General features: G+C 37.3%; 1 protein-coding gene across 1 annotated transcript in view; it reads left to right on the forward strand.

Moving 5' to 3' along the window:
* SPAG17 (sperm associated antigen 17) overlaps positions 1-13,102 on the forward strand; it is a 253,988-nt gene that overhangs the window by 148,156 nt on the left and 92,730 nt on the right. Inside the window, exons 19-20 of the mRNA XM_064372648.1 lie at positions 3,009-3,190; positions 4,807-4,895. Coding sequence (XP_064228718.1) covers positions 3,009-3,190; positions 4,807-4,895 — 271 coding nt within the window. The remainder of the gene's footprint in view (positions 1-3,008; positions 3,191-4,806; positions 4,896-13,102) is intronic.

Raw genomic sequence — 13,102 nt, forward strand, 5'->3', positions numbered from 1 at the left:
CTTTGAGGTCAGCCCAGTGACCCATGCCTGTAATCCCAGCATTTCGGGAGGCCAAGGCAGGAGGCTTGCTTGAGGACAGAAATTTGAAACCAGCCTGGGCAACATGGCAAAACCCCGTCTCTACAAAAGATACAAAAGTTAGCTGGGTCTGGTGGTGCACACCTGTGTTCCCAGCTACTTGGGAGTCTGAGCTGGGAGCATTGCTCAAGCCCAAGATTTTGAGGCACCTGTGAGTCTTGATTGTACCACTGCACTCCAGCCTAGGGGACAGAGCAAGATCTTGTCAAAAATAAATAAATAAATAAGTAGCACCTTACATTTTATTAGTTACTCTGAGAGCCTATGTCTTTTAAAGGATTTTAATAATAATTAAAAATAGGCAGGGCGTGGCAGCTCACGCCTGTAATCCCAGCACTTTGGAAGGCAGAGGCAGGCAGATCACTAAGTCAGGAGTTTGAGACCAGGCAGACCAACATGGTGAAACCCCGTTTCCACTAAAAATACAAAAATTAGCTGGGCGTGCCTCAAAAGGCTGAGGCAGGAGAATTGCTTGAACCCAGGAGGCAGAGGTTGCAATGCCAAAATGAAACCACTGCACTCCAGCTTGGCGACAGAGCGAGATTCTGTCTCAAAAAAATAAATAAAGTATTTTCAGTGTTAAAGAATTTAATCCATTCACTTTTACTTTTGTTGATAATGCGTTTGGCCTTATTCTTACCATTTAAATTTATAAACATATTTCTATATAGTGTTAATCTATTTTATTTTGTTAGACTGAATATTCTAAGTTCATTCTGAGTGCGTGATTTTAAAAACGTTATACATACTATTTATATTCTTTTAGAGGTTATATTTACCCTTTTTTTCTTTATTTATTTATTTTTCTTGAGATAGAGTTTCGCTCTTGTTGCCCAGGCTGGAGTGCAGTGGCACTATCTCGGCTCACCACAACCTTCGCCTCCCGGCTTTAAGTGATTCTCCTGCCTCAGCCTCTCGAGTAGCTGGCATTTCAGGCATGCGCCACCACGCCCGGCTAATTTTGTATTTTCAGTAGAGACAGGGTTTCACCATGTTGGTCAGGCTGCTGATCACTGCAGGTGATCCAACCACCTCAGCCTACCAAAGTGCACAGGCGTGAGCAACCATGCCGGGCCTACTTATCCTTTTAAATAACATGTTGAAATATTTTTATCTCATATCTGGAGTTAATAAGCGTCAATATTATTTCACAAAAATTATTTTAAAATTTAACATAATTTAATTTACCCTGAGCAAATCCCTACTTCTCATTTTGAAATTGTCTAGAACTGTTGTTTCTCATTGTAAAGCAATAGTTTTCAATCACAAATAAGTAGCACAGTTACATTTAACTGTAAATTGTACTGCTTTTTTTCTTGACCTTTTAATTTACATCCAATGTTGTCTTCTCTAATTTTTTATAATGCAACTGGAATACATTGTGAGTAAATCTTTCAGAAAGTACCTATGTGTGATAAACTTTCTGAATAATTTCATGCTTAATATTTATTTTGTTCTCTTATCTGAAGACTGATTGAGCTGCATATATGTCTATGTTCCCTCGCTGTAGGTTACTTCTAAGTATTCTGCTTTTTATTTGACATGCAGACTCATTAAAAAGATCTGAGCAGAGGAAAGACATGATCTTGCTTAAGAATTACAAGGATCACCCTAGTTGCTGTGCTGAAAATTGACTTTGGGGGTCCAGGGTAGGAGCAGGGAAACCAGTTGGAGGTTATTGCAGAAATCCTAGCAAGAGATAGTAATGGCTTAGACCAGGGAAATATCAGTAAAGGAGGTGAGAAGTCACTAGATTTTTGAATATATTATAAATATATGTTTTTAAAAATTATTTTTAGATGATTTAAAAAATAATTTAGATTTTGTGAAAGATTAGAAAGAGTATAAGAAAATAAGAGTAATCAAGGAGAACATCAGGGCATTTGACCTGCTTAACTGGAAGTGTAGACTTGCCATCAGCTAAAATGCCAGAAAACTTGGATGCTGCAGGTTGGAGTAGATCCAGGGTTCATTTGGGGACATGCTGAGTTCGAGAGATCCATTACCTTCTAAATGAAGATGTTGAGTACCCACATAATTCATTGTTTACATTTGTGGTTTATTTCTCCAAAAAGGATGAAGAACTAAAGAAAACTATTAAGCAACCTGAGGATTTTTTCAAAACTTTAAGCCTCACTTTCACATAATTTGACAATAACTAATTTTCTTTGTCAAATCTAAATCTTGCAACTAATTTCCTCAGAAACAACTCTCTTTGGACATTCATCTAAGTGTATATAATGTTTAATTTAAATAATTACACTAGTTGGTATAAATGATGTGAATGAATTTGGGAACAAGTATGGCTGACTCTTGGTAAGTAACAAATTGCTGATGGAATCATAAACATACAAGCAGTTAGAGAATAGTAACTAAGATGTGCATATTCATAAGGTTTCATTGCTAAGCTAGAGTGAGTTTCATTGCTAAACTAGAGTGATTTAGTTAATCCAGTGAACATTCACCAGTGATCAATTTAAAAAGTTTCTAATGTGCTATAAAATTGCCTAAAAGAGAGATTGAATCAAATTATTCTCCAACTAACAGTGGTGAAAGTGATCATCTCTTCAAACTGTCATCAACTCTTGGTATTGTTGAACCTGTTAATCCTTCACTTTGGGGGAAAGATCTCATTTCTTTTTTTTTTTTTTTTCTTAAACCCAAAGCCTAGTGAGTCAAATGAAGGATCTCATTTTTAAATTTACATGTCTTTAACTCTGGATGAAGGGCATTTTTCATATGCTCCCTGGATATTTGTATTTGACTATTTTGTACAAAATACATCTAGGATATATTCAAACTCATTATATTTGTGACATGAGAAGCTTGGGATCAGTTCATTTTTGAAAAGTTTATTTGCACAGACAATATGTTTAGTATTTATTGACTTTAATAGTAACTCAATTTTCATCTGCTCTTGTTTTGTTTAGGAATTATTTAGAAATTGTTTCAAAATCTATTCAAGATTGGATCACAAAAGAAGAAGCTATATATCAGGAAGCTAAAATGAATGAGGAAATTATTAGGACCAGGGCTGAGCTGGAACTGAAATCTTCTGCTAGTACCAAAATGGCTTCTGTTAGCAAAATTTTTTCCCTTAAAAAATCTAAAAGTAAGTAACTAGTTCAACTTATACCAAGAATAAAATTCGAGTACATTCATCTATCTCTCAATTTAATCAAGACTGAATATTTCAACATGAAAAATAATTACCCAAAAAATTTCCTGTGACTCTTCACTTTCTCTAGTAAATAGAGTAGCTGCATTGCAAATATGGGATTGTACCTGAGTGCAATGATAGAATATTTATTTATATTGACCCCATTTCCTGTCAAATCTGGAATATTCTATCCATTGTGCAGATCAAATATTACATGTTAGAGAAATTCCAAATGCCTTTATTGGTAGGGTTGGTAAATCAAGCTATCTAAGATTTGCTGACAATATATGAGGTAAATTTGGAGTTAGTAGATATCTATTTGAATAATTATAGATTCCAAAAGTGAGATTAAAACAAGATCTTTCTTAAAACAGCAAACAGAAGGGTCCCAAGACTAACTGGGAGTAGGAATCTAAAATTAATGGGGAAAGAGGTTTTTGGGGGCCTGTGGCAGGGATGTGACAAGATATTTGATCATAGATACCTTTGTTGTTGATGATGTTATGGTGGTTATGTTGTGGTATTGTGGCCTTGAGACCGTGGAGGGGAGGGGAAGATGGTGACAAAGAGAGTAAAATAGACATTTAGAAAGATACTTGGTCAAGGAAAAAAAGTGAAACAATGAGGCAATTCATCTAGAAAATAATGTGTCATTAAGTTTGTCCAAAGGAAATGGACTCCTTGTTAATAATATTCACTATTTATGGTAGCCAAAGTAAGAAGGATTTCTCATAAAGAAGCAATGCTGCATAATTTCCAAAATTTTAGGAACTCCAAAGGAGTTTATACATGGCATGATTTTAAAGTAAACCTTATAAAACCAAGTTGATGATGAACGATTTGCCATATCGACCAAAATGGTTGTTTAATCCATCCGTTCTGGGTCCTGATGGGGACGTAGAAGGAGAGCATTAAGTACCTAAAAAAAAAAAATGAAAGAAAAGAAAAATAGATAGGACTATATTTAAAAAAAAAAATAGGTAGGGCTGCCCTCTAACACTCACATCCAGGGCCGCACCTGCCTATTAGTAAGAAAAAAATGTGAATTTACTGCCTTTTCTTTATAATGCTACTGAAAAGACTGAAAGCCTGTGAAAATCTAGATAATGGTTAATTTAGGATTGAATGCACCTGATAGATATTGCACTCAGTTTCAGGTCTCCCAAGTCAGGAAAAATGTAAGCCTTCAAAACAGAATGACTACAATGGCAAGGGAAGGACTTCAGTATGGATGGAAACATTAGATTTGTTCTGTGTAGTCTTAAGGTGGTAAACTAGGATTATTAGGTGAAAGCTTTAGGGAGAAAGACTGCAGTTCAATAAAAGCTGCAGCACATCAGCACACTGAGAATGGAATGCACTGTCCCCGGAAACTGAGTTGCCCATCACTGATGTGGCTCAGTCCCACTTCAGATGTTCATTTTGGAAATGGCAAGAAAAAAATCAGAGGTAAATAAATGTGAAGTTGAACTTGATAGCCTTTGAGGTCTCGTCTAACCCAAAGATTTAATCCTTCTATGATATCTTATTTAAGAGTTACTAAGAAGTTTAATTTTGTCTGGTTATAGGTAACAAAGGAATCAGCAAAACAGACATATCAGATCAAGAAAAAGAAGAGAAGGAAAAGATTCCTTTCATTTTAGAAGGCTCTCTCAAGGTAATCCAGCTTACATAAAGTTTAAAAACAAGCAAAACTGCACTAAAGTATTGCAGAACAGGATAGTGGTTGCCTTTGGGGCAGTGGGAGTGGATAGTGATTGGGAAAAAGCATGAGGATGGCTTCCTGGAAGCTGGAGACCGTCCCTTTCTTGACCTGCTGGTATTTGCAGGAGTGTTGGATTTGTGCTATTTGTGTGCTTTTTGGTGTATGTTATAGCTTATTTTTTTTTTAATCTGTCATTTTTTTCCCCATTATGGTTTCAGGGCTTTTATGTTATTGATTCTATCAGGTTGATTCCACTTTGAGATAGGCATATTTTTATGCATTCTCTTAGAATATTTTTATAGATTTACTTTTTGTATTCAGATATCTATCTGAAATGTGTTTTTATACAGTATTATGTAAAGGTTTGCTTTTTCTTTGTCCAGATAGGCTGTTTTACTAGTACTTTATAATTAAATGTAACATTAATTCTCCCCACTGAATTTGGGTGTTGACTAGATCATATATTAGGTACCCATTTATTCTTCGAAATCAGTTTTGAATGTTGTATTCTGTTTCAGTCACCTACTTAATTATTCCTATGTGCATACCATACTATTTTAATTATAATAGCTTTGTTGTAAGCTTTCATATTGAGTAAGCAAGAGCCAACTTCCCCACCCCATGAGCATGCAATAAACCTTTAAACAAAGTTGATTAATTTTGGTGAGCCTCTGGTTTCTGGATATTAATGGCAAAGAAAATTACATGCTGGCCAGGCACAGTAGCTCATGGCTGTAATCCCAGCTACTTGAGAGACTGAGACAGGAGAAATGCTTGAACCCGGGAGGCAGAAGTTGCAGTGAGCTGAGATCCAGCCTGGGTGACAGAGCAAGACTCCATCTCAAAAAAAACAAAACAAAAAGCAAAAACCATGCCGTACCTTCAACTTTATTGTTAATTACTGCCAAACTTTATTAATTTTTAAACTGTCTACTGATTTGGAGACTGATATTTGTTAGTTTTCCTCATTTGTTGATATACTGAATTACAGAGATTGATTTAACAAATTACATTTGCATTTCTATAAAAAACTCTTCATTGTTTCCTTAAATTGAGTTCTCATGCCACATAACTACATACATCATAATTGCCTAAGGGTGTCTGGTGGGAAGAGGGACTTCATAAAATTCACATTCCGTTACTCCATCCTAACTGCAGCTTTGAGAGTAGAACCTAGTAATTTTAATTTTAATAATCTCCTGGTAACATCTTTATGTACATAATAGATAAAAATTACAGTACTATATGTTCATGGCATTTTATTATTTCCAGAAAAAACTGGGTTTGATTTGATAGCATTTTGTTTGGAATTTTTATGTCCATAATAAATGAAATTAGTCTATGTACTTTTTTGTTTTTATTAACAAGCATTAGTATTAAGGTTATGTTGGCTACATAAAAACTTATAAAATAAATTAATAAATAAATACTTAATAAATAAAAACTTATTTTTATTACTTGTTTTTTAACTGAGAAAAAATGGCATATATTTCTGGTGTACATAATATTTTGAATTATATGCATATTGTAAAATGGCTAAATCAAGCTAATTAACATATGCATTACCTCACATAGTTATTGTTTTTATGTGGCAAGAATACTTAAAATCTAATCTTTTAGCAATTTTCAAGTATACATTTCATTAACTATAGTCATCATGTTGTACAATTGATCTCTTGAATTTATCCCTTCTAATTGAAATTTCATATCCTTTGACCAACATCTTCCTGATCCCCTCCCCTGCAGACCCTAGTAACCACCATTCTACTCTCTGTTTTTGTGAATTCAACTCTTTTAGATTCCACATATAAGTGAGATCATGTGCTATTGTGTTTCTGTGCCTGGCTTATTTCACTTGATATAATGTCCCCCAGGCTTATCCATGTTGCTGCAAATGACAGAATTTTCTTCTTTCCAAAGGCTGAATAGTATTCCATTGTATGTGTGTTTGTGTATATATACTACTATATATTATAATAGTTTATATACTAGTATATATTATCTAATTTATATAACAGTATATATTATACTATAGTATATATAATATATTGTAATTATACTATATATTATAACTACATATACTATAATATAATACTATTATATATTATGTATTTTATGTGTACATATATAATACATAATGTATTATGTACTTAATGTAATATATGTATATATAGTAGTATGTATATATATAATAGTATATATATGTATAGATGTAAAATAATATTCCATTGTGTGTCTGTGTGTGTGTGTGTGTATCACATTTTCTTTATTCATTTATTTGCTGATGGATGCTTAGGTTGATTCCATATCTAGGCTATTGTAAATAATGTGCAAACAACCAAAAAACATGGGCATGCAGATAACTTTTCAACATATTGTTTTCAAATCCTTTAGATATATACCCAGTCATGGGATTGCTGGATCATATGGTAGTTCAAATTTTAATTTTTGAGGAAACTTTATATTGCTTTCAATAATGGCTGTACTAATTTACATTCCCATTATCAGTGTACTATGGTTCTCTTTTCTCCACATCCTCCCCAACATTAATTATCTTGTCTTTTCTCTCATAGCCATTCTATCAGGTGTGAAATGATATCTCATCATGAGTTTAATTTGCATTTCCCTGCGGATTAGTTATGCTGAGCATTTTTTCCTGAACCTGTAGGACATTTGCAAGCCATCTTTTGAGAAATGTCTGCTCCGGTCCTTTGCTTGTTTTTTAATTGGGTTATTTGTTTCCTTGCTACTGAGTTGAGTTCCATATGTATGTTTTTAGATATTAACTCCTTATCAGTTGCATGCTTTTCAAATATTATGCCCTATTCCATAGGTTGTTTCTTCCCTTTGTTGTGCAGAAAAGTTTCGTTTAATGTGATGCCATTTGTCTGTTTCTGCTTTTGTTGCCTCTACTTTTGAGACCATATCCAAAACATCATTGCCCAGAACAATGTGATGGAGACTTCTCTTGTTTTCTTCTAGTAGTTTTATAATTTCAGGACTTACATTTAAGTTTTTAATCCATTTTATGTTGTTTTTTTTTTTTTTTGCATGTGGATATCCATTTTTCCCAGCACCATTTATCAAAATCTTGGTCTTCCTCAGTTTTGTGTTCTTGGCATCTGTGTTGAATATGTATTGATTGTACATGTGCCAGATGTATTTATGGGCCTTCTATTGTATTCCACTGATCTATGTGTTTACGCCAGTAGCATGGTGTCCTGATTACCATAGCTTTATAGTTAGCCATTTTGAGATCAGGTAGTGTGATACTGTTACCAGTGGTGAATCCATATGGGTCTACAGCAACCTCAATTCCTGCCTCTTCCGAAGAAAGAGTTCAGCTAAGGGGCATAAGGCAGAAGGAGAGTCTGAGGCAAGTTTTAGAGTAGAAGTGAAAGTTTATTAAAAAGCTTTAGAGCAGGGATGGAAGGAAATAAAGTACACTTGGAAGAGGGCCAAGCAGGTGACTTGAGAGATCAAGTGTGCAGTTTGACCTTGTGACTTTGCATTTTATATGTTGGCATACTTCCAGGGTTTTGCACTACTTCTCCCATGATTCTTCCCTTGGGGTGAGCTGTTCACATGTGAAATGGCCTGCTAGCACTTGAGAGGGGAGCATGCACAGTGTGGTTTCTGGAGTTGTACGCATGCTTACTTGAGGCGTTCTTCCCTTACCAGTCTAGCATTCCTAGAGGAAGGTCATATACCAGTTAAACTCCACCATTTTGCCTCTTAATGCACATGTTTGAGCCCACTCACCCAACTCCGGAGGTCTCATCGGGAAGCAGCTGACCACCAGTTTCAGGTCCTTCACATTTATTGGGAGACGCCCCTTCCCTGGCAACAGCTTTGACCAATTATTATTTTAGAGAGAGAGTTAACAATTGCCTGGCCATCACCTGATGGTCACCTGGCATTCCTGCCGTGTGTGATGGGGGGTAGCCCTCTCCTGCCCTGCTTATACCTGACTAGCTACCTCCTTTAATAATACCTCTTGCTTTTTTATTTTTGCTCAAGATTGTGTTGGCAATTAGGAGTCTTTGGTGATTCCCTACAAATTTTAGGATTTTTTTCTATTTATGTGAAAAAAACAACATTGGAATTTTGACAGGGATTGTATTGAATCGTAAATCACTTTGAGTAGCATGGACATTTTTATGGCATTGAGATACATTTTCTCTCTACTTTGTTGAGAGTTTTTATTATGAAAAGATATTTGAGTTTGTCATATATTTTTTCTGCATCTATTGTGATGACCGTATGATTTTTATTCTTCATTCTGTAATATGGTGTGTCACATTTATTGACTTGAATATGTTGAATCATCTTTGCATCCCAGGAATAAATCCCACTTAATCATGAGGAATGATCCTTTCAAATGTGTGGTTGAATTTGGTTCACTAGAATTTTTTGGAGGATTTTTGCATCTAAGATCACCAGGGACAATGGCCTGTCATTTTATTTTCTTGTAATATCCTTGTCTGGCTTGGCTATCAGGGTAATGTTGGCCTCATAAAATGAGTTTGGAAGTATCCTCTTTCCTTCCATTTTTTTCATAGAGTGAGAAGAATTTGTTTTAGTTCTTTGAATGTCTGAGAGAATTCATTAGTAAAGCCATCAGGTCCTGGGCTCTTCATGATGGAAGATATTTTTTTACTGATTCAGTCTCTTAGTTGTTACTTGTCTGTTCAGATTTTCTAGTTCTTTATGACTCAGTCTTGGTAAGTTGTATGCTTCTAGGAATTTATCTATCTCTTCTAGGTTATCCAATTTGTTGGCATGTAATTATTCATAGTATTCTCTGTGATCCTTTGTATTTCTCTGGTACTGTTGGTAATGTTACCTATTTTATTTCTAATTTTATTTATTTGAGTCCTCTCTCTTTTTTTCTTAGTTACTTTAGCTAAAAGTTTGTTGTTAATCAAGTTTATCTTTTTGAAAAACAAATTTAGTTTCATTTTTTTTTAACAAAAAGTTGAATTCTTAGTTTTATTGAACTTTTCTGGGACCTGAGGCTTGAGCCTGAAACCTGGGTCCACTGAGGTAGGCCTGGAGCTTGAGTCTGCTCTGACAAGCCTGGATCCTGAATCCGCAGCAGCCAGCCTGTCACCAGAGTCCACTGGGGTAAACCTGTTGACTGGGTTCATGGAGGTGGGCCTGGAACCTGGGTCCTAGAGTGCTGACCTGACACTGGAGCAGACCTTGAGCCTGAGTCTGCAGGAACTGGCCAGAGACTTGGATGGGCCTACAAATAGATCCACAAGGATGGGCTTGGAGCCTGAGTCCATGGGGGCAAGCCACTGAAGCCTGGGGCTTTCCTCACCAGCCTGGAGCATGGGGCTGACCTGGTGCTAAGGCATGAGGATAAGCCTGGGTCCTAGAACCATGTGGCCAGCCCACAACCTGAGTCTGCAGGGGTGGTCCTAGAGCTGAGATTCACAGGAACTAGTCCAGTGCTAGGGTCTATTGGGATGGGCCTGGAACCTCAGTCTGCTAGAGCAGGCTGGGACCTTGTGTCTGTTGGAACATGAGGCCTCAGGGTCTTGCCTGAAACCTGGTGCTACAGGGGATGACCTGGCACCAAGCGAATCTGGAACCTGTGTCCACAGACGCCAGCTTAGAGGCTGGGTCTATGGATATTGACAGGTGCTGGGGCAGGCCTGGAGGGTAGGTTTTACACTTGCCAGAGAGTCTGAGGCTACAAAGGTTTGACTGGTATTAAGGAATACTGAGTCCTCAGTCAGCAGTGGCCATTCTGCAGCTGGAGAGCCTGGGTGCTGGCCTGGCAATGAGGAGGGCCTAGAAGCTGGACCTGTCTGTGCCAGCCTAAAGTCTGGGATCTGAGAACTGTCCTAGCACTGGGAAGGACCTAGAGGCTGAGTCTGCCAGGGCAGACCTGAAGTCAGGGGCCACGGGGACCAGCTTGGTGCTAGAGATGCCTGGAGCATGGGACCACTGAGGTGGGCCTGGCAGTGAGGTGGGCCTAGAGCCTGAGACTGCAGGGGCTGCCCTGGCATTGGGGCAGGCCTGGAGGGGTGGTCTGCAGATACCAGCCTGGGTCTTCTTACTTCCAAGCTACATTAAGGTACTATACTCTCTCACCTGGTTTTCCTGGCTCTTGTGAAGGTATTCTCATGTATGGGTAGTTGTTAAAATCAGTGTTTCTGTGAGGGGTGAGTGCTGGAAAGTCCTATTCCACCATCTTGCTGATGTCACTCTGTGTTAACTTTAGAATGAATTGAGGAAGTCCAGCTGTAGACAAGATCAACATGGAAAAGAATCACCGACATTCCCATTCACCAGCAATAACCAATTAGAAAAACGAAGAATAAATTTTATTCACAAGAGCAACAAAAACTATTTTAATTATGTGTGTGTGTGTATGTGTGTGTGTGTGTGTTTTATTATACTTTAATTTCTGGGGTACACCTACAGAACATGCATGTTTGTTACATAGGTATACACGTGCCATGGTTGTTTGCTGTATCTATCACCTCGTCATCTACATTGGGTATTTCTCCTAATGCTTTCCCTCTCCCAGCCCTCCACCCCCCTGCTATCCTTCCCCTGGCCCCTCACCCCCAACAGGCCACAATGTGTGATGTTCCCCTCCTTGTGTCCATGTGTGCTCATTGTTCAACACCAACTTATGAGTGAGAACATGCAGTGTTTGGTTTTCTGTTCTTGTGTCAGTTTGCTGAGAATGATGGTTTCCAGCTTCATCTAGGTCCCTGCAAAGGACGTGAACTCATCCTTTTTTATGGCTGCATAGTATTCCATAGCATATATGTGCCGTATTTTCTTGATCCAGTCTATCATTGATGGGCATTTGGGTGGGTTCCAAGTCTTTACTATTGTGAACAGTGCCACAATAAACATATGTGTGCATGTGTCTTTATAATAGAATGATTTCTAATCCATTGGGTATATACCCAGTAATGGAATTGCTGGATTAAATGGTATTTCTATTTCTAGATCCTTGAGGAATCACCACACTGTCTTCCACAATGGTTGAACTAATTTACACTCCTAACAACAGTGTAAAAGCATTCCTATTTCTTCATATCCTCTCCAGCATCTGTTGCCTCCTGATTTTTTAATGATTGCCATTCTAACTGGTGTGAGATGATATCTCCATGTGGTTTTGATTTGCATTTCTCTAATGACCAGTGACAACGAGCTTTTTTCCATGTGTTTGTTGGCTATGCATAAATGTCTTCTTTTGAAAAGTGTCTGTTCATATCCTTTGCCCACTTTTTGATGGGGTGTTTAGTTTTTTCTTGTAAATTTGTTTCAGTTCATTGTAGATTCTGGATATTAGCCCTTTGTCTGATGGATAGATTGCAAACATTTTTTTCCATTCTGTTGGTTGCCAGTTCGCTCTAATGATAGTTTCTTTTGCTATCTGGAAACTCTTTAGTTTAGTTAGATCCCATTTGTCTATTTTGGCTTTTGTTGCCATTCCTTTTGGTGTTTTAGTCATGAAGTCCTTGCCCATGCCTATATCCTGAATGGTATTGCCTAGGTTTTCTTCTAGGGTTTTTATGGTGTTATGTCTTACGTTTGAGTCTTTAATCCATCTTGAGTTAATTTTTGTATAAGGTGTAAGGAAGAGATCCAGTTTGAGCTTTCTGCATATGGCTAGCCAGTTTTTCCAGCACCATTTATTAAATAGGGAATCCTTTCCCATTGCTTGTTTTTGTCAGGTTTGTCAAAGATCAGATGGTTGTAGATGTGTGGTGTTACTTCTGAGGCCTCTGTTCTGTTCCATTGGTCTATATCTGTATCTCTGTTTTGATATTAGTACCATGCTGTTTTGATTACTGTAGCCTTGTAGTATAGTTTGAAGTCAGGTAGTGTGATGCCTCCAGTTTTGTGTGTGTGTGTGTGTGTGTGCGCGCGCGCGCACGCGTGCACTTATGATTGTCTTGGCTATGTGGGCTCTTTTTTGCTTCCATATGAAATTTAAAGGAATTTTTTCCAATGTACCAAGAAAGTCAATGGTAGCTTGATAGGGATAGCATTGAATCTATAAATTACTTTGGGCAGTATGGTCATTTTCCCAATATTGATTCTTGCTAACCATGAACATGTAATGTTTTTTCATCTGTTTATATCCTCTTTTATTTCCTTGAGCAGTTCTCCATGAAGAGAGC

This window comes from Aotus nancymaae, unplaced genomic scaffold, assembly GCF_030222135.1.
Source record: "Aotus nancymaae isolate 86718 unplaced genomic scaffold, 86718_ANA_hifiasm-v0.15.2.pri h1tg000007l, whole genome shotgun sequence".
Classification (NCBI taxonomy): domain Eukaryota; kingdom Metazoa; phylum Chordata; class Mammalia; order Primates; family Aotidae; genus Aotus; species Aotus nancymaae.